We start from the raw sequence: 22895 nt of genomic DNA on the forward strand, positions 1-22895 counted from the left end.
ACATTGTTTACCATCGCAGCGTCACCCTAAAGAGTTTCACCACCATGAAAAGTCTCAATGTGATACTTTTACCCACTTGGCCCCCTGGACTCCTATCTGCTGCCACTCACTTTTACCTGTTTTGTTTTTACTTTGCATTTTTATTTGTGCTCTGCAATTACTTTAATTATTGTTTCATTTCTGCCTATCCCTGACACCTTGGCTAATTGTCTCTGAAGCCCGTGTTTTGGTACTGAATTAATTAGCTTGTTTGTCTTAGAATCAAGGCCAAGATGAGTTTTCATGTTCATTTCCTGGTGAAATAGGCACAACACTGACAGGACTTGGATTCTGCCCAATAGCAGTTCAGTTCCACTTCCTTAGAACAGAGAAAGAGAGAGAGAGAGAGAGAGAGAGAGAGAGAGAGAGAGAGAGAGAGAGAGAGAGAGAGATCACCTATTAGTATATGTGTAGGTTTGAAATTCTGTAGAACAGAAGCAGTAGAATGTGCATATGTTATAAAAGGGGGTGGTGCTAGAATGCTTTTACACAATAAGGGCTGGATTGTCCAATAACGGCCATCTGTATTTGGTAATGGCTGAAACCCCCATAGCTGCTCAGTTCATGAAGCCTGATCCCTCAGCTGTTTGATCTCTTGCTAAAGACTTGGAAGATTTCAAAAGAGTCTCTGCTCTTCAGTCTACATTGGAAGAATGAAGAATCTGGGTCTAATTGGAGCATAGGATGTATTCACCAGCAAGAAACAAAGTCCGGCAGGCAAGCAAGACTGATTCATTTCTTGGCCATCTTTACGTCTGGGTGGTCCACGAGAATGTGCTTCCTTCCCTCTCTTCCCAATGAATGAGTCCCTTTTCCTTTTAGTTAAACTTTCAGCTGATCTTTTCTGATAATTCTGAAAGACACACTCAAATGTATCTTTCAGTTGACTCTGGGTCTTGTGAAGTTGACACTCAAAATTAATCATCACAAAGTCCAAGGAACAATGCAAAATCCAGAGCAGATGGTATAAAGTAGGTTGTCAAAGTTTTGGATTTTCTTGGGTCCTTCCTGGACTTCATAGTCTGTTCTGAGAGCACTGCGTTTTAGATGGTTTAGTATAGTGAAAACAACTACTTTATTGTTATGCTAACTCTGTGGATTTGGCTTTTGTCCTAGTTTGCCTTCTATAGCTGTGATAAACACCACGACCAAAAGCATCTTGGGGTGGAAAGGGTTTATTTGGCTTACTCGTCCACATCATGGTTTATCATGAGGGAAGTCAGGGCAGGAACTGGAGGAGAGATGTTTTCTGACTTGCTTTCCCTTGAGGTTCAAATTCAGCAATCTTTCTTATACCTCCCAGCATCAGCAGTCCTGGCGTGGTACCATGCACCATGAAATAGACCATCCTACATCATTCATCAATCAATCAATCAATCAATCAATCAATCAATCAAAAATGTCCCACAGGCTTGCCTACAGGCCAATCTGATGGTGGCATTTTCTTATCTAAGGTCCTCCCTTCCCAGATGATTGTGTGAAGTGAACAGCAAACTAATCATCACGACTTTCATCAACACCTACATAATAAAACTGATAAAGTGGAAGTCATAGAACAGTATCTGCAGAAGTACTTATAAAGGTTCCCCCTATAGGCCATCTGTGTGCCCAACCCTCCATTACGTCATTAGTTTTCATGCCATGACTTAAGCATTCTTATCTGTGCTCTGGAGATTGTGAATGTGCTTTTAAAAAGATATACACTTCTCCCAGCCATCAGTGGAGGGACAGATGAAATCCCTATCTAAAACCACACACCAACATAGTGGCCAGGATACAAATGCAGCTCTTGCTTCCCATCCCAGCTCCCTGAGTCCCATACAGCTCTGCAAAGTGCTGTTAGTGTGTGTGTCTGTCCAGAGAGCAATTTTTCCACTTTCCCCAACTCAAACACCCAGTGAAGGCTATACCATGTTTCTCTTTTTTTGGCTTGAAATACCTTATTTTTTGATAAATTATACTTATTCCCAATTCTGGTCCTTACCTTTGCCCCCTCAAGCTGACTGTCAGACGATCCCCCCATAATCTTTTCTCTTTAAAGAGATGCCTAGTACCTGAGGAGTCTCTTCCACTCTACCTTGGGTCCTGCTCTTGCTGGCCCACGTTAACATACACTCTTATTGGTATATCTTGGTTCCTGTAACCTGTATTAGACTGGTCCCTGATTCAGTGCGGCAATGGTATTTTTAAAATATATACAACATTTATTGCCAGGCAGTGATGGTGCATGCCTTTAACTCCAACATTTGGGTATTAGAGGTAGGCAGATCTTTGTGAGTTTGAGGCCAGCCTGGTTTATGTAGTGAGTTCTAGGACAGCCAGGGATATGTAGAGAGACCCTGTTTCAAAACTCAAAAATAAATAAGTAAATAAATAAATTTATTCATGTATTTTTATGTGTGTGTGGGGGGGTATATTTCTAAGGAAGAATCACATGCCAAGATGTGCATATGGAAATCAGAGGGTAATTTTAGAAAGTCCATCCTCCATCCACCATGTGGATAGATTTCAGGACTTCAGGTTTGGTGACAAATTTTTACTAATGGGACCATTGTGTCAACTCCAGACTTGGAATTGTTGTTACGTCATTTCCCTTTTAGATCAAAGTGAATGTTTTGGTCTGGTACTCGTCTCTTTTTAACACTTTCCATACACTTAGCAATCTTTGAAGTCAAATAGTCAACTGAGGTCATCTTTTTGAATACTCTTGAGGCAACTGATGCCAGATGGAATTGGAGTGTTTTAATTGTGTGTATCCCTAGATTTACTATTTGGGGCTTTGACTTTATTATAGCAAGTTGATTTTTAAAGGCATTGTATAAGGATAACATTAAGTAGATAAAAGCATAGTTTGATTGAAGATATGTCAAGCATCATGAGGAGTTGTGCAAATGACTACTCTGGTCAATGCAGATCTAGCCGACCTACAAGAATGGGAATTTCTCCTGGCTCCTCCTGTCCTGTGCTAGCATCCTTCCCTCCAGGCTTCTTTACCCTACCTGACCATCCACTTGAGCTTATTCATGTCTAGACTCCCATTGAAGATTGATTGTTATCAAGGAGCTGGGATTAAAGAGCCATCTAGAGTTCATTCCCCCATTCACTGTGACCTGGGACAGACCCCATCACTCAGCAAGCCCTTTGATAACACATCTTTAAAATAGTTGACAAAAAGTTCTGTTAGAAAAATGCGCATGGCTGGCTTTGATGTTCTAGTCCCTGGGGCAACCACCATGCCCTAGTTCATACCCCTGTTAGCTACTGCCTTCTTCAGTCCTCTTCTTCTCTTTCCACTTTTATCCATTCAGAACCAAACCCAAGACGGTAAATGAAAGCAGAGCTTTCCATTTACTGTGTACTCAGCATAAGGAGCTACATTTTGAAAGGAGTTTCTCAAGTTCATTTGCATCCAGCAAGCCTCTGTGGTCCTTGGCATATTTAGATGACATGAGGAAGAAAGTGGGTTTGAGACCTTTATCAGTACCAGTTTAGGAGTCTGGAATGGGTTACCCTGTCAAACTGTGCCCTATCTCTGGGAGGACTCTGAGCTAAGAACTTACATTGCTCCTGAGAGTCCATCTTCACATGGAGCTTTTCCTCTCTATGTCTCAAAGTCATGATTGTCACCCTGGGCCCTAGAAACAGATCCATGTGTTGGGTGAAGAGCCTGGACATGGGCCAATTTCAAGACCTCACTGCCCACTCCCAGTTCTTGCTGAAAGGGAGTAGATTCCTATCTTTCATGGGGCCTTATTTGCAGAGAAAGAATGACCTGGAAGGACCAAGGGAACTTACCCTGTGGAGGGTGGGTGTAGAAGGAGAAGCCTTAGCTGCTCTTGGTAAGAACACAGAGCAGCTGCTGAGGGCAGACTGGGGTCTAGAGACTCTGAAATCCCCTACAAGGATTTTGATTAAAAAGTGTTTGTTCAATTCTTCTTTATGACAGGAGCTTTGCATCGTAAGTGATAATGTGAAGGGATAATATGATAATATGATCACATGCACTAGGAATTTAATGTTTAAGCAGGGGTTAACGCTTCACAGAGTATCCCCCTAAATCCTTACCAGAATTACAAGAAAATGACATGAGTGTCCTTATTTCATAAACAACGTGCCAGAAACCCAGAGAGGTAAAGTCACTTGTCCAAACACAGGTAATGTTAAGCCTCTCGAAAGGAACTGTATTCAGAGGCAGGCTGAGCACTCTGAATGCTTAGAGCCTCACTGATACCTTTTCTGAAAACATCCATTAGTCAATAGGACTATCTTAGAGAAGCACGTTTTCTCTCTCTCTTTTGAATGATGCTGCTTAGAGGAAGGATATCAACAAGATTTCATCCATCTCCTTTACCCATCCTGATCTATTCTTCAGGGTGAACTTGTTTTTAGGAAGTGAATCTAATTGCCCAAATGGGAATTTATTTAAAATAACCACCTGTGCCTTCATCTACATCATAAAAGAATCTTGAATCTCCACAAAGAGTCAGAGTCTGTTTGTGATTTGAGTCCAGGTCACGAGAGACTTGATTTTGGAAAACTCATTTTTCTTCCTAAATTTTCCTTTTCTCTTCTTGGGACTTTAGCTTTTTATTCTGAGTAGCTGGGATGCCAGCAAAGTATAGAACAGACACACAGAGTTAATTAAGCACTGCTCTTTGACTGACCTAATGACTGGAAAGAAGTTAAGAGAAAGGCTATGGCTTCAACTGGATATGTCTTCATTGCCTTAGAGGCAATGACATGACATTGTTTCTATTAGAGACTAGAGGAAAGGCTAAGATGTCAAACGAAAGGTCCATTAGGCTTGAGTTCCAGACCTAGCCCTTTCTTTATCTATGCTAGTTTGAATTAGCCATCTCTCCATTCATTCCTGTCCTTAGCAATTTAAAGGTTTTCTTTTATATTATTTTTTCTTCCTTCCCCTCCTTTATTTAGTCTTCAGTCACTTGCAATTCCTCTTACAAACTTAGAATTTTTCGTTTCTCTAATCATTACTAAACCCTAGTAAAAGTAAAAAATAGGACTTTTATCACACTTTAAAAGCCCTTACTACCCTGATCATAAACTCCCTGATAAACTGCATTAACACTTTTGGGCCGTAAGGGGCAGGTCTAATGCACTGATTTATAAGCAGAGGCTGAAAGTTAATGGATTCCTAAAGTTACCTACCGCAGAGAACTGGTCAGCAGTTTAAACACCGTAAGACTCGGGTTCAGAATCAAAGAAGAGAGTCCTGCCACAAAGAGCCTTTGACAGAGATGTGAATATTTTTGGTACAGTAGCCTGGGGTGAGGAGCAAGGTTGTGCCAAGCTGAGACCACTGCACCTGCTTGCACCTATAAACTGCCTTACTCTATTGCTTTGAGTAAGTAACCCCTGTGTGTAGCTCTCCATCGGGAAAACAGGTACTTGAATCTGTCTCTCACTAGTGGTACTTGAAAAGGCTTTTAGTGGTATTAACACAGATATACTAGTAGAAGAATAATAGGATTGATATTAAATGATTATGGTATCTACTGGGATGCTCTCTCTCTTCTGTCCTTCTCATTCCTGACACCAATCCTAGGAGGTAAAATAGGTATTATTTATATACTCTGTGCTAATAAAAGAAAACAAATAACAAACTAGCAACTGAAAAACTGAGGCTCTAGAGGGTAAATTCTAACTCAAGGTCATACACCTGTGGAAGTGTTTTTTCTTTTTAGAATTCTCATAGTAGTAGTGGGAACATAACTGGAACCAAGTCGATCAGCAAGCTGCCTGAACTCCTGCTGGGCTGCAAGACACTGAGGAGCTTAACCCATAGTGGCTAAGTAGGTTCCCAGGTGATACATTCAGTTACTGATGTCAAACTCCATTTTGAGTATAGATACTAAAGTAGTTGCTTTTCTATTATCGTGATAAAAACATCATGGTTAAAAGCAACTTATGGAAGAAACAGTTTATTTTGGCTTATAGTTCTGGAGGGAGAGTCCAAAATGGTGGGGGAGGCATGGCAGCAGGTGGTGGAACAAGAAGTTGAAAGATCATATCTGCAAAAGCAGACACAGAGCAGAGAAAGCAAAGTGGAACTGGGCCAAGGCTATAAACTCTGAAAGCCTGCCCCAAGTGACAGACTTCCTCCAACAAGGCTGGAGCACATCCCCAAACAACACTGCCAATGGGGAAACAGGTGTTCAAACTCCAGCCTCTCCAGTGGATATTTTTCAATCCACCACCATGAGTACCATTCAAATTATCTCAGAAAGCTCTGAAAAATATCCTAATTCTTTATGTTTACCATTGTATGACAAAGACTGGGCATTCTGAACTAGACTGTGGTTGCTCAGATGATTCAGTGCCAGGAATAGAAAATAAGAAGCCACAACCTATATACGATTTGTTGACAATAACAATCACAGATGTTGGGTTTGTACTTACTGTTGGGTTTTGATTCTGTCATTCATGTATCTGTGAGTCTAGTCCATGAATTTGTAACAAACATTGTTTTATGTGTGTAAAGATCGTCCTACCTGGTAGTTATATTCTTTACAGCTCTCTGATTCAGTCCCTTAGTACCCATCTCAATAGTTGCCTTTCAAATTCTTTAGTGTCAATTTTTTTAGTGTTTGCCTAGGCTTCTCTTCATACTGCAGCCCTTGTACATGGGAATAAAATGAATCAAATGGGTTACTGTGACAGAAATGGAGAGCAAGTTGAAGAGTCCCCAGGGAATGTACATTCTTGTGACCCGTTGGTTCAACCTTTTATATTTCTGCTCTGCATAATGGAAACAAGTAATAGTATTAATAGCAACACTAATAACCCATGGATCGGGGCCCTGCTGCCCTACCCCACCCCCCAAAAAAAACCTATACCAAGTTTATTATTTGCCTTTGGACTCTGCTAAAGTTTCTCATTATGCCAGAAAGGGTTTATCTAATTACCATTTGAAGAGTACCCAATGATGTGATCCCAATATTGTTGATTCCTCTTGGGTCCTTCTGCTGTCCATGCTGAACATCAGGGCTACCCAGAAAACAATTACCCCTTTGCTGATGTCACTGCTTGTCCAGGAAAGTGGTTCAGGGCTTAGGCTCTTTAGATTGTTCCTGTCTCACAATTTAGTTCAGATAGAATGCAGCTCCTTTCCAGTATTGGCTCACCACAGCCCTTTGGAATAGGACTGAGCCATGGAGATGAATCTGTGTAGTGAACCACAATTATTTCTTCAGGCAGTTCCTACAGGAAATGTTGCCCTCACTGACATACAGAACTGGAATTTTTTTGTTTTTGTTTTTGTTTTTCTGGTATTGCTCTGTGTCTTGGCTATAGGCTAGCTGGTGGTTATGTTAGTGCCATGTGTAGAACTCTTATAGAATACATATTTGTAGATAAAGGCAGGGACTGAGTGTGGATAATTTTTTCATGTATATATTAGTTTGGACCCAGAGCCTTCTCATAATTTTGAAAACTAAAATTATAAAATTTTAAAATTAATTTCTTTATTTTGAGACAGTCTCACTATGTCTCTCTGGCTGGTCTGGAAGTTGCTATGTAGACCAGGATGGTCTTGAGTTCACAGAGATCTACCGACCTGCCTTTTGTTCCCTAGACCTAGAATTAAAAGCACCACCACTCCTGGCTCATCTTTTCTCTTTAAAGTCAAACAGTATAGTCAAGTCATATAATTTGTGAGGTAGATGCCTTTCTACCTCATTCTATCTACATTGACAAAATAGAATTCTATCTACATTGACAAAATAGAACCCTTGTCCATGTCTCAGCCCTCTTTCATTCATTTGATGAGCATATAACAGCTCTGGAGAATAAAAACTGAAAGATGAAAAGACACATGTTCCCAACATGGGCAGAGCTGTCTGCCTGGTCAGGAGACTAAATCAGCCTCTGGAGAACATGAGAATTGTGCAGAATTAATTGAAGTAGAAGCAGGTAAAATTTACTCTAGAGTCGGGCAAGTACATTATTTAACCTAGCAGTGTGACAAAGATGGTTTTTAGATGCCACATGAACTCAGAAAAAGGCAGTGAGGACATATTTGCAAGGGCCACAGAGTTTGGTATGCAATGCACGTCCCATGTTCATAGTCTTAGCACCAAGCTAAACACGGGGCAATGCAGGATCAGAACAAGGGCAGACATGGGAACAGAACTTAGAGCTACAGAGGTGTTGATTGTTTGTGGTGGAGCTTCTTTTTGGACCTCCATGTTGCTTCTTTGCTGCATATGTAGAGTTTTTCTAAATAATTAATCTGTGTATTTGAAAAATCAGCTCCCCTGCTGATAAGACATGATGAAACTTCTTATTCTCATGCAACACCTGGAAGCAGAAGTTAAGAGGTAATTTTCTGTATCCCATATGGGACAGAAGCATCATCTCCCATTTTCTAGTCTTGATCAGAACTTGCATTACTGAATCCAGAGGTCAACTGTCAATGGGATGTTCTTCTCTGAACCTCTCTTTTATTTGAAAACAGTATTCTCCAACAGGAGACAGGGAAGGAACATTAAAGTAAGATAGAGTTAAATGGTTCTGACCTGGAGCCTGATCTATTCCTAAAGCTCTGAGTAATGAAGGGGAAGATCATCTTTTAGCACTGAGATATAAAACTTCATTTTCCACATTGTCCTATTCCTTTGCTTATAGTTGTCCCATGTGTATTAATATATTTTCATTCAAAATTAAACACTTAACAATTTCTGTGTGAGCAGCCACCCGCCTCTTGTTCACTCACCTCCTTAATCTTGCCAATTGACTTTCTTTAGCTTTTCAAAGAAACAAGTATTTCCTCTACCTTGAGGAATATTTGACCTCAATACAGGTTGTCCCTTCTGCAAAAATTCTATATTGCTATCCCACGTAAATTTCTTTCCCCTTACTAGACTCTTCATAGTTTGTACCTAAACTAATCACACTCCCCTGTGTCCTAGGACATGGAATTCAATTCTACATTGTTTTATATTATCTCTTTATTACTTAACTAAACCTTTTATGTTCTATGAAGGCAGTAACCTCCTGAGTCTTTTATACAAGTCCATCTTCCCCGTCTATACAGTTGTAAATAATTATTTGCTGAATCAGGGGGGTGGAGGGGCAGTGGCCAGATGGCTGGATGGATAGACGGATGAATGAATGGATGAATGAATGGATGAATTGAATGTCTGTAAGTTGAACTCTTCATCAAATCCAATCAAATGGTAATCTTTATCCATGCCATAGCTCTGTTTAGCCAGTCTTCTGGGAATATTTTTCTAGTCCATGACTCAACAAAGACACAGCTCGTATACTGATTTCCATTCATTCAGTGCAATCTGTGATCCGCAGTACTGACATTGATTTACGTTCCTCTGAAATACAGAACATATATATGTATTTTTGTGACAAACTATAGATCATATTTTCATTATTCCACATTGGATCACTCTTAAATTTCATCTAAGTTGCAGGATTTTTTAAAAAAGAGTTTATTATTTCCATGATTAAATCAATAAAAATGTGTATTCATTCATAGTCAAAGTGCATCATATAGTTGTAGGAAAACGTTCTTATGAAACTCAATCCTACATATCATAGATATTAAAAAACACAGAAAATGCATTAACAGGATTGGGAGATACTTACTTTAATGAAGCACACCTAAATCATACTTTCTCCCCCCTTCCAAGTTAAATAACTTCAATAATTTTTTCCAACAATGGTTCTCTTTCACTTTACAACTTCATCAACTAACAAAATTGTAATGTAACTAACATGAACTGAGTGCTTTATTAAGAAAATGTGGGTAATATAAATATTCGTAGAGGCCTATGACAATGACAGCTTGCAGATACAGGAAGTGAAACACTGGATTAATTTGAGTTAGAACTGGATCCCCAACAAAAACAACACATTCAATGCACTGAGCACACATCGGTCATTTACCCAGTGCTTTCTTGCTAGCTGTCTCAAAGGGTTGGTTGGGATGACCCTGGCAGCATACTCTTCCCTGAGGTACTGTGATAGTAACACATGTCTTCCTTCTTTTCCAGAGTGACCGTCTTCTAATCAAGGGAGGGAGAATCGTCAACGATGATCAGTCCTTTTATGCTGATATTTACATGGAGGATGGCTTGATAAAGTATGTACATGAAACCTACTCCTTTTCCACTTCCTTTCTACTGAGGAAGAGGCTTTGGTTTTATGAAGTGAAAAAGTCAAGAGGATAAATTCTGAGGATGTATTCTAATTGTACTAAAGGGAATGCTGTGGGTCATAGATGATTGGATGATGTGATCCCCATTCTTAAGGATGTTGAGAATTGTGCATGAGTGATAGCATCCTGAAAATACCAAGGCATATGTAATATGTTCTAAGGTGAAATCAGGGTATTCACAAACTTTTTTTATTATCTATACTGCTTTACATTAGAGAAAACTTAAAAGTAAACTTGACAAAATGGTAAGGCTTCAAAGAACAGATACAAATAAGGCATACATTTCAGGCCTATTTTCCAAACACATTCATCTGGATTCTACAATTTCTTGGTGAAATAGTTTCTTACAGAAGAATCATAGGCAGTTAATGTTTAAGTATCAGTTCTTTAAATAGTGAATTTCAAAACAGAATTTGATCTACGTGGTATTACGTCATGAACAGCAAGCTACACCATCATATTAATAAGATGTCATTTATGTCTAGAGTACCCAATTCATCCTGTTGGCAGGGCTACTTGCTAATGGCAAAGCATTTGTGTAAGGTGGTGTACACTTGCTATGTCACATTTTACGGTAGGCATTGCATGTTCAAGTCAGCATTCCTCAGTCCTTGGGACCTTATAGTCCTTTCAAAGACCAGAGGATCCAGCATTATCAGGTAATACCAATATCAAGAACAGAATAGCAGGCTAGATGAAATTTAGAGGGAGCAATCATTAATTACAATAGCTGATGTTTAGTGATCCCTAATATGCTTAATTGTATTTTGTGGGTTTTCAAGGGATTAACTTTTAATCTACACAGCTCTACTGAGGAATTAGTACTTTTACAACCAAAAGAATTGAGACATGGTGAGATTAAATATTAAGTTGGCCATGGTTGATAACTAGCAGAGCCAAGACTGTGAATCCTGGTAGCCTCTTTCTGGAGTATACATACACAGGTCAGTCATGGATGCCAGCAGAAAAATGATTACACGAGAAGATAAAAGCTAAGATGTTAGAGATCGCTGTAGTCTTACTTAGTGTGCTGGAGAAAAGTGGATGAGGCATGCTGCTTCAGATGGGATATTACACTATTTATAAAAATGAGTGGAAAACTACATAAATTTATACAAACACACGCCACATGCGTTCATCAGTTCTTCATCCTCTTGGTTCTCAATTTCTCCTGGAGGAAAAACTGAGAAAAGAAGGAACAGGACTGGGCAGTATCTAGACTAAAGTAGAATTACAGTCAGAGGCTGCATTTTTTTCTCTCACAGTGTGTTTTGAATTGTGGTGGCCCTGGAATAGCCCCATGCTGATGCGGTAAAGCTGACCTCTTAGACATATCAGGAAGACATTAGTTGTGAATCTAGAGTTTGCTGGTCAGTGGTGGACTTTTTACTACCCCAAGAGAATATTTTGGGGCTATTATGTACAGAAGGGAAAATATTTATACCACAAGTAGTGGGGCACACATGTGCCCAAGGTAGGAGATACTTAATGTTAGTATAAACTGTGAATCCTAGGTATACTGTGGAGACAGGCTTAGCCAGATGCAAAAATAAAAGCTAAAAAAATAAAATGAAAAAATCAGGCAATGTTGCAATGACTGACGAGCTAACAGCCTTGTGGGGAAGAGTTATCACATTCTTGTGAGATGAACCTTTGAAACTCTCATTTAGTTGCTCAAACAGCTTCTTCCCCAACTCTTTCCTATGATGCTCTGAAGCTTTCTGGGTCACCATAATCATCCTTCCTTGTCCGAAGCCTCTATTGAAATATTGACCATACAAAAGTGGTGGGTGTGGGAGAGAGCTGCATGTTTGACTCTGTCCTTGTGCATCTGCAAGAAGAAGCCACTATTAGCTGATCACAGAATGGTGGAGTAAGAAAAAGGAGCTTGAGGAGGGTGGTGACTCAAGCAGAAGCAGAGAACCTACTTAGGAGATGACTAAGTCCCCATACCTGTTGTTGTACTAACATTATCTTCTGTTGTGTCTAACAGTCATTTATTTCACACCTCGTATCCCCGGTGTCATCCTATACCATTAGAAGAAAAATCAAAGTGAAAGAAATAGTGAAAATAGTTATGTAAAAACATTAGTCACAAGCTCTGTTCTAGACATTGGTGATCTATAGATTTCAGTACAAAACTATAATACATCATACCATGCAGATGATTCTGTGTCCATAAAAGGAGTTTTATATACACAGCTATCTGTCTTTGTTTAAAGGCTGAAGGGCTTGTGTCTTTGAAGACCCCAATGTCTAAAATCCTTACATCCTAGGCTTGTCTTGAGAGTTGCTCCATTAATTGCCAGTTGTCCTACTGTCTCACTAGGCAAATTGGAGACAATCTGATTGTCCCTGGAGGTGTGAAGACCATTGAGGCCAATGGGAAGATGGTGATGCCTGGAGGCATTGATGTCCATACCCACTTCCAGATGCCTTACAAGGGGATGACCACAGTGGACGATTTCTTCCAAGGGACAAAGGCTGCCTTAGCGGGAGGAACCACCATGATCAGTAAGTCCTAGCCTGCTGTCCAGCTCTGTATGTTTGACAAAGGTGTCAAACACCTGCCCTCTGAAAATACTGAAACCAGACACGCTTCTCTCAAGTTGGTTCATGGAATCTATGTTCCTAGGTGTGGGAAAGCCAGGAAAACTGCCAACATCCTGTAATTACACAAGGAGGCCCAAGAGCTTAATGACACTGAAAGCAAACAGAGAAAGATACATCCAAGAGAATGGTCATTGAGACTGACAGTTCTTGAAGATTAGTGGGTTTCAGTGGATTTGGTGCTATTGGGTCTTTTGCTCTATTTTGACCAATTTGTATCTTTAAGATTAGGAAAGCTGTGAGTGGTTTCCTTTATTTTTCTTTTGTTTTACTTGTGGTGACTACTAATTCTAGAGAAACTTGGGAAATTGCATGTTATTGGAGTACAGAACTGATAGTATTTCGGGCAGTCCTTGTTCCAATGAATCTCAGTGAATTGGGTACTGGCCCAGAGCTAGCCTCAAAGCTGGGAGACAGAGAACTATTTACTTAGCAGCCTATTCCTCTCCACAGGCACAAAGCAGCCTGAGCCAGAACTACAGTCTGTCTTGACCTTCCTTTTCACTGAACCACTAGCAGGGTTCAACTTTAGCAAGGCCATAAAAGGTGTAGTCCAAGGAGGCCAGGGCCCTTTCCCTCAGCTGATAGGAGGAAGCCAGCTGACTTCTCAGCAGCTGTCTGCCCAGGAAAGCCCTAGTGTCCTTGAAGACATTAGTAATGTAACTGGATGCATTATATTTTCCGATCAGTGCACTTGGGCTCTGTTGACAGAGGAAATGCATGGTCTTGCTTTGGTTTGGCTGGCTGCCATCTGGACCAGGAATTGGGCCTGTTCTGCAAGCTTGTAAAGTCCCGTCTGCTTGGTCTTCTGCCTTCGTGAAGGAGCAGAGGGCAGATGGGACTTTTAGAAGAATAAAACTTACAAGGAGCCACAGATACATTCTTGCTCCTCATCAATAACTTAGAAACACTAGCTGTGTGGAAAGCAAAGGATCCACATAGCCCTACTTCCCTGTTAGAGTTCGTTACTATGCGGGTTCCAATTTCACAGTAGCATCCTCGTATCTGGGCCATATTTATAGCGTTAATTCTTTTCACTAAGTGGTGGATCATGAATGTCTGTCCAGTCAGTCATTTGCTCACATTCTACCACAGCTTTTAAAATAGGTGTCTCTCACCACTCTGTGAAAGTGTCTCTATGTTTTTAACTAAAACATGTTTTTCAACTTTGTTCACTTCTGGTTTGTCATTTACGTAAATGCTTCAACGTATACTCTAGAAGCTAAATGCTGTCAACATCTACCACTGATTTTCCTAGGTACAAGGCTTAGGCATGAGAATAAGTAGAGTCTGGTTTGGAAAATGTCCAGATTTTGGATACATATCTCAGTGTCCTTCTCTGGAAAGTTAAATCAATTTCACACTTTACCTCAGCTACCTGATGAAGGATGGATGTGAGTGAAGCCGTTGCCTAATCCCTACTCTAACAACCACAATTATTAGTTTTGAAATATGCAAACATAATTTTATTTAGTATCATTTATATTAACTTAGGTGTGATGTATTTTGTTTGTTTTGTTTTGTGATAGGATCTTGCTATTTACGCTAGGCTGGTTTTAAGTTTCCATCAAGCCTCCCAAGTATTGGGATTAATTACTGCCATGCCTCAATTACTGTTTTAACTATTTTTTCTTTACTTATTCACTTTACCCCCTCCTGCCACCCCCCAATCCTTCCAATGGAGTGATAGGGACACCAACCCACCTACCAAATCCTAGACCCAAAATTTATCCTGTCTACAAGAAAAGAAGGGTCTGTGGGTGGACCAGAGACTGAGGGAAAGGCCAACCTATAACTGGCCCAACGTAAGACCCATTCCATGGACAAGCACCATTCTCCAACACTATTAATGATGCTCTGGTACACTTGAGACAGGAAACTAACATGGCTGTCTTCTGAGAGGCTCCGCCCAACAGCTGACTCAGACAGATGAAGATACACCACAGTTATTTAAAACTATGTATCACCTATGGTTGCAGAGAAAAGTGGGTTTGAATTCAAAGAAACCGGTTCTTGTTAGCAAGTTCATGGGCTTTGGTTACTCATGCCTGCTATACATCTAAAACTTCTTTCTATCCAGGGAAGAGAACACAGCTTTGGTCATTATAGTGACTCAGAGCCAGTAGTCACAGCATATAAATAGCAGTCATGAGGACCTAACACTTACTGAACACTTAGTATGTACCTCGTTTCAGTGAAGCACCTTCTGTATGCATTTTTTAACTTAATCATATGGCAAACTCAGATGGAAAATACTATCATAACATGTTCCCCATCTACTTAACACCCACTTTTAAGGAGAGAAAACTGAGGCTTCAGAAAGCTAGTAATTTGTTCCAGTCCCAGAGTTAGCTACACAGGAAAGAGAAGGAATGGTGGGGGCGGGGAGACCGAGCTGCTTCTGAGTCACCCACTTTACCCTCTGTCTTTCAGTTGACCATGTGGTACCTGAACCTGAGTCTAGCCTGACCGAGGCCTATGAAAAGTGGCGTGAGTGGGCTGACGGGAAGAGCTGCTGTGACTATGCTTTGCATGTGGACATCACCCACTGGAATGACAGCGTCAAGCAAGAGGTGCAGAACCTCAGTAAGGAAAAAGGTGAGCCAAAGCAAGGTCTCCAGGCCCGTCTCTTTGCTGCCTTCTCTGTGTCTCCCACAGTATCCTACTCCTCTAGGTTAGAATCTGGTACCTTAAATATGAGCGCTGTGTGAGGGACTTTTACTTTGTTCCAGGCATGTTGTATTTATGCAACTTTACATGTAGGATCCTACGTGCAGGGTCTCCATGGGGTAAATGTTGTTAGTCACGTCACAGCCGGAAGAGCAGAGTCAGAATCACTGCCTGGGATGACATTTAATAGGTAATAAGAGCTACACAAAGATGACGCTTTGACCTCCATCGGTATCTTAGGTTGTTATCGCTGTGATTAAACACCACAACAAAAAGCAACTCGAGGAAGAGAGGGTTTATTTCACTTACAGCTGGTAGCTCGTCACTGAAGGGAGTCAGGACATGAATTCAAGCAGGACGGGAATCTGGAGATAGGAATTGAAGTACAGAGCTTGAAGAAGCACTTCTTACTAGCTTGCTTCTGGTGGCTTGCTCAGTCTGTCTCTTATACCACCTAGGAGTACCAAACTAGGGATGGCTGTCCACAGTGAGCTAGATCTTCCCATTCCAGCCATCAATCAAGAAAATGCAGTACAGGCTTGCCCACAGGTAGAGACATTTTCTCAGCTGGGGTTCCCTCTTCCAAAATGACTCTTGCTTGAATCATGTTGACATGAAACTAACCAGCACGATGCATTAACACCAGTTTTACAAAGTAAGAAACTGAGGCAAGGTGACTGATCCTACCTGAGGTCACATTCCTAACAAATCTGAGAGCAAAGGTTTCTAACCTTGATCAGTTTTATAAGACCAAATTGTTAATATTATATAATAATGACATAACTTTAATAAAGTCAAGACATGCCAGGAGCAAGGTTAGATTGATTTTACAGTTAGTAGTGAAAAAATGCAGTGTGTGTGTGTGTGTGTGTGTGTGTGTGTGTGTGTGTGTGTGTGTTGGCAGGGAGCCTCTCACTGCAATGATTATTTTGGTTCCATTATTATCTTAGATTCTTCTGGTCTCTTTCTTCTTCTGTTCTGATCATCAGACACTTTATACCCACAGGAACACACATACTTATGCAAATGTGTGCCATGAGCTCAGCTTTGTAAGGTGATTAAGGATATCAGAGATGGATAAGCAACAGCCTTTGCTGAAGGTCCACTGCAAAGGAAAGCTCTGGACTGGAAAGAAAAGCAGCAGACTGGATGCTTCAAGGCTTGTCTGGCCATTGTGCAAAAACTTCAGGGAAACATCATGTGTCTGTGTTGTGGGGGAAGAGGATGCTCAGAGGATGCCTTTTCCTTTGTATCCCTTGCTGCACTCCATAAGTCCTACGCTATCCTCAAGAACACAAAACAAACAAATAGCCCTGTTCTCTTTCTCGGTTACCTGTCATTCAAAGCATCTTAACTGCAATTGAAAATTCAGTGGCTTTAAGGAGAATATAGAACCTGGGTCATTCCAAGAATGACTTGGAGGTTTTTGGAAATGGGAATATTGTGGAAAACTGCCCTGAGCTGACCCACGCTGAGTAGGGACATTCTTGAACTATAATCCACTTTTGGCTGGGGAGACTGTGGGCTAAGCTGACCCTAATGGTTAAACCAAAATAATTTTCCTTTCCTCAAAATGATTTTCTGTTCTGCCATCCTACCTACTTATTTATTTTGGGTGAAAATTGAATAGATCTTTTCCTATAATGCTGCTGGCTTTAGTGTGAAAGTACAAGGCACAGCTTCAAGGCCCAGATTGCTATCTGTCCACTCTGCTAATTCACTGAAGCCAGGTTTTACATTTGTTTTTGTTTCTACATTTGAAGTTCAGATAGTGTGTGTGAAAGAGTCATTCTTCCAACTTAGCATCTTAGTCATCTTAGTCAGTGTAAAGACACCATGACCACAGCAACTCTTATAAAGATGAAACACTTCATTGAGACTAGCTTACAGTTTCAGAGGTTTACTCCTTTATCACCATGCCAGGAAGCATGGCACCACACAAACACGGGGCCAGAGAGGTAGCCGGAAGTTAGACATTTGGATCAGTAGGTAGCAGGAAGAGAAAAAAACACTGAGTCTTGCTTGAACATGTGAAACTCCAAACCCCACCCCCACCCAGTGACAAAATTCCTTCAACAGGCCATACTAACTTCAACAAAGGTTACACTTCCATCTCTGTCAAGTATTGCCACTCCCTAATGACTATTCAAATAATTGAGTCTATGGGGCATTCCCATCCAAACCACCATACTCAGTATATAGTCTGCACCCCTTTATTATAAAAGTCATGGCATTTTTAGATAAAAAAAAAACTAGATTCTTTTCTTTCTGAGACAGGGTTTCTCTGTGTAGCCTTGGCTGTCCTTGATCTTGCTTTGTAGACCAGGCTGAGCTTGAACTCACAGATTGTTGCCTGCCTCCGCCTCTGAGTGCTGGAATTAAAGCCATGTGCTACCACCACCTGGCTCATTCTTTAAACAGATTGTAAAGAATGGAGGGAAAGTAGTATACTTACAAAAAAATGTGTGTGCTGTGTATGTATGAATGCATATGTACATGTGCTGTACATGTGTGTATTCAAAAGTATAAGTTCCATGATAGGAAATAATACATCATATAAGTACATACCTTCTACAACTTAGAAACATATTTTTTAGGGAGGATGCAGGATTTTCTGGGCTTTGGCCTTTGTTTTATTTTCATACAAAGCCTTACTGGCTAGCCAGATGCTCTGTAACCCAGCCTACTGGCTAAACTCACAGGGTGCACCAAGGGATAGAAAGGAAATTTTATAGCAATCTTCCTGCCTCAGTCTCCCCAATAATAGAATTACATGCTTTCAGACTTATCCCAAAAGTAGTTTTCTAAGGTTAGTTTTATTGTCCTCTTTCTCTTCTTAGGCACATCAGCCTGTAGCTTAGTATACAACAGTCATTCACCAAATAGTGAAATAAATCCACTGTGGAGACCAAATGCTTGCCTCACAGGGACTAAAAGTCTTCAAAGCATTGGCTCCTTTAATGGTGAACTACTTCCTTATGAGGTGGGAGTTATTTTCCAATTTACAGGGGGAGGAAACAGAGGCCCAGAAGGTGAGCATTCCCAGGTGATTGTGGTGTTGTGGTACACTCAGATGCCACAACCCATAGGGTTTGTGCACAGTTTATGTGTTACTGAGACGTCTCTAGTGTCTGCTTCCTCAAACAATGTCAGTTATTGATCTTCTAAACTCTGCAATGCTGGGAACTGGGGTTAGCAAAAGATGCAGAAGGTGACACCATTCTGCCAAGACACTTATTACAAACTATGGATTTTACAGGATGAGAAAGGGCATGATAAGATAAAAGCATTTCAAATGTCTTCACTTCTATTGGACAGACCCCTGAGTGATGTGCTCAGGGCCAGTGCGGGCGTGATAGACAAGAGAAGGTGGTGGTGATAATTAATACTGTCTTTTTCCTGAAATTTTTCCTTTCCTTGTGTGGCAGGCGTTAACTCCTTCATGGTTTACATGGCATACAAGGATTTATATCAAGTGTCCAACACAGAGGTAACAACCCATTTGGCTGGGTGGTTTGGATGGTCTGCATGGGTTTCCTATTGTTGCTGATGATCTTGGTCATTAGGACATGAGTCACTGTGGTTACTGTGGGAGGCTACTGTGCAAGGTTGTATATTGAAGCCCTTGCTGTCTGTACTACATTTTAAAGAAGGTTATGGGTTGAAGTGTCTATGGTAAAGCAGAGAGGGGCTTGAATTTCTGCTGCCAACAGTTGTCTTAAAGAATAAGGGAAATCTGCTGTCTCCAAATTTATCACAAACCTGGTGAAAATGTGGAATTCTCTGCCTTATAGAGTCAGGTGGGCTTTCTGCCAGTTGTGCCTGTGTGACTGTCATATTTGTATCAGTTTGTCTTTTCCTAGTAAATCATGAATGTGCAAGAGTTTTGATAGATCTGAAACGATTGCAGGAAATGCAAGAAATTAGTACTCTTATCTTCTTGGTGGAAAGTAATGGTAATTTTGTCTAACTCAGAGTAAGAGTTTGAATATGTGCATTAGCTTTGACCAGGCTCGTGAGGGGTTTTGGAGCACTGTTGAAAAAAAAATGATACCATGTCTAAGCTCAATGGAAAATTATTCCCTTAGATCTGGATGCCCAAGAGAAGACTTGTTAGATATTGGTCTGGACTGGGTGTAACGCCTGACAAATCTTTTATAGAGACAAAGCCTCTTTGAACTACATTCCTCTCTGTTTTAAGACAGTTTCAGTCCTGGTTTTAGTAACTGACCTTTATGTCAAGCTGCTAAGGGAGTTTGTGATGCTGTTCATTTCTGTTTTAGCTCTATGAGATCTTCACCTGCCTGGGAGAACTGGGGGCCATTGCTCAAGTTCATGCCGAGAATGGAGATATCATTGCCCAGGTAACCACATGGAGTGATTGAGCATTCTGTGTGAGCATGGGTCTACATCCCATCTGTTTCTTCTCTTCAGCATGACTTGAATACCACAAGTCTTCATGACTTTGCCATAAACACATCGCTAGAGACAAAAATCCATGCTCAAAAAGCTTACAGCTCTGAGCTCACACTTTAATTCCAACATTGGGTCTGCAGAGAAAGGAGCATCATCAAAGGTTCAAGGCAATTAGAAGTGACAGCTAGCTTTTTATTCTTGGCTGTAATCAGTGTATTTCAGTTCTTACAGAACTAACCTTCAGCCAGGCAGGCAGTGGTGGCAAACACCTTGAACCCCAGCACTTAGGAGGCAGAGGCAGTAGGCTCTCTGAATTTGAGGCCAGCTTGGCCTACAAATCCACTTTAAGGACATCCTGGACTACACAGAAGAGGCCTGTCTCAAAATCAAAACAAAACACAAAAACAAGTCTTAAGGTCAGGTAGTGGTATACACCTTTAATCCCAGAACTAAGGAAGCAGAAGAAAGGTAGTACTGTGAGTTGCAGGACAATCAAAGCTACATAGTGAGACTCTGTTTCAGGAAACCAAAACCCAAACAAAAAAAGAATCTTCAAATTAATGTCACCAAAATCCTGTTACTAAATGTGTCGCTTTTGTTTATAGTTTACCCAATGTCTTCTTCTTCACTTGTTTTTAAATTTGAAGCAGCAACTTCAACTTAGATACTTATTTAGTTAGGAAGTGAAGGCAGGAATGTCTAAAAGTGACCTGCTAAGTCTTCTGTCCCTAAAAAGAGTTTACATCTAGAAACGTCTGAGTAGAAAAAAAAGATTGGCTGTGGTCTTGGTTGTCCTTTTGATTGCATCTGGAATCAACAAAAACAAATTCCTGAGCAAGACCGTGTACAGCCCCCCACCCGCTCTCTCTCTCTACCCCTCCGCCCCCTCCTTTACCTCTACCTCTTCTTCCTACCCCATACCTCTTCTGAGGCAGCATCTTACTAACTAGCTCTGGCTTATCTGGAACTTTCTATATACAATACCACCCCCCATGGAATTAAAGAGATCCTGTTGCCTCTACCTCCGGAGCTCACGGATTGAAGGTGTGTGCTACCGTGCCCAACTACCAGAGATTTTTCCTGTACTATTTGACATGAGACCCTCCCTAAATGTGGGCGGTACCTTTTGGCCACAACCCAGATAAAAGGACGCGCGATAGAAGGAAATTTTGCTTTTGCCCTCCGTCTTGCTGGCAAGTTACTTATCCTGCTGGTCGGTGCTCCTTCGCTGAAAGTAGGACCACGTTCGTTCTTTGGGACTTCAACAAAGACGGAAAGAACATAGCCCAACGGGATCCCTTTCAGCCTTCTGCTCCAGATTGAGACTGCAGAGAAGTCCAGTTTCGTGCACTGAGCAACTCTGGGATTGCCAACCTCTCCAGAGTAAGACAGACACTGACTGTTGGACCACGCTGACCACATCCTTATTTGTGAAGGCAAGTCTACTTCTACAGAGTTCAAGACATGGGGTCCACATACTATAACCATAACCCCAATTTCTACAACATGGAGGTGCCTGAGATTGAGGTGGAAATCGAGGATGAGCAAGAGGTGAGAGCTGCAGAAGAGAACAGCTTTTTCTGTGAATGTGCTCTAGGCTTTGAGGACAAACCCGAGTATCAGTCTCTGTTTAACCAACAGGGTGATACGAATGTCGCAGTCAACTTGATCAACCTTGGTGGTGCTGTCGCTTTCTCCAGCCAAGGGAGCCATCAAAGTCCGCAACAGCTACAGTTGGAGGGATGGGAGACCTCAATTGCCAGAGTTCTACAACCACAGTCACAGCCACAGCTCCAATCCCAGCCCCGGCGCACTCGACCACGGATCCGCAGAGGTTTGACACCCTGGCAGCTGAGCAAACTGGAGAGTGTTTTTCAAGAAGCTCAGTACCCTGATGTGATCACAAAGAAGAACCTTGCGAAGTGCCTGTATTTGGGAGAATCTGAAGTGCACCGCTGGTTTAAGATAAGAAGAGCCAAGTATAGGAAAAATCAGTGCCTACACACGTTCAGTTGTACCCCCGATGGTACCCAAAGTACCTTTCCCTAAAGTTTTTGGAGAAGCCCTGGAGTGCCATCCTAGTCCAGGAGCAACCTAACCCCTTTCAGCAGTGAAGATCCGAGTATTAGGAAACGGGGGAAAAGGTTGTTAGTTCAAGGCCAGCCATAGCTACATATGGAGACCCTGACTTAAAAACAAACAAACAAACAAAACAAAAAACAAAAACAAAACAAAAAAAACTGTGAAATAAACCTCCCAGTCTGTGTGAAGAAAAACAACAAGGGGAGAGCAAGTCATGGAAGTGAAAACAACGAGGATCGACTGGACAGTCTAGGAAACCAGGCTATATTAGAGAAAAGGCTTTGAGGGAGAGCCAAAGCTACATGATATTCTCTATCGTAAGGCAGCATTTCTTCAAAGCCAGAAATCTGATCCAGGACTGCAGATCTCAGAGCCTTCCATAATCATGAATTTAGGACTTATGGAGATCCACTGGTTTCCTAGAAACCACGTTGAATAACTTGCTGGAGGAATGACAAAAGCAAGAGCTCCGCGGCTCACACTGATCATCTGTAGGAAGCGAAGCCATTCCCTACCCATTTCCTGAGCTTCCTAAGGGGAGGGATGCACACACCTGCTTGGTGATATGCACTCAGCATCGGCCTCTGCTAGGAGGAGCCAGCAAGAAAAGGAGGAGGTCAGTCCATCTGATGACATTAACAATGAGGAGCACAGTTCCTTCATCCAGCGTCCCTTGAACACCTGGTGCCAGGCGCTTGCCTGTCGAGGCAAGCAGAAGCAGGCTTTGCATAGCTCAACCTTCACGAACTACTCCCCTCTTCTTCAGAAGATAACCAGAGGTCGGACACTGGTCATCAGACATACAAGAGTAGCTTATTGGCTAGCTTTTGTGTTCTTTGACTGCTTCCATTCTCACCCCATAGCTTAGGCTGTCCTTGAACTCACA

At 41.4% G+C, this 22895-nt stretch overlaps 1 protein-coding gene across 1 annotated transcript in view; it reads left to right on the top strand.

The window, feature by feature from the left end:
• Positions 1-22895, top strand: part of Dpysl3 (dihydropyrimidinase like 3) — a 62660-nt gene that overhangs the window by 18424 nt on the left and 21341 nt on the right. The window contains exons 2-6 of the mRNA XM_032886139.1: positions 10068-10156; positions 12561-12745; positions 15275-15439; positions 18940-19001; positions 19795-19875. Of these exons, the coding sequence (XP_032742030.1) occupies positions 10068-10156; positions 12561-12745; positions 15275-15439; positions 18940-19001; positions 19795-19875 (582 nt within the window). The remainder of the gene's footprint in view (positions 1-10067; positions 10157-12560; positions 12746-15274; positions 15440-18939; positions 19002-19794; positions 19876-22895) is intronic.

This window comes from Rattus rattus, chromosome 15 (genome assembly GCF_011064425.1).
Source record: "Rattus rattus isolate New Zealand chromosome 15, Rrattus_CSIRO_v1, whole genome shotgun sequence".
Lineage (NCBI taxonomy): Eukaryota > Metazoa > Chordata > Mammalia > Rodentia > Muridae > Rattus > Rattus rattus.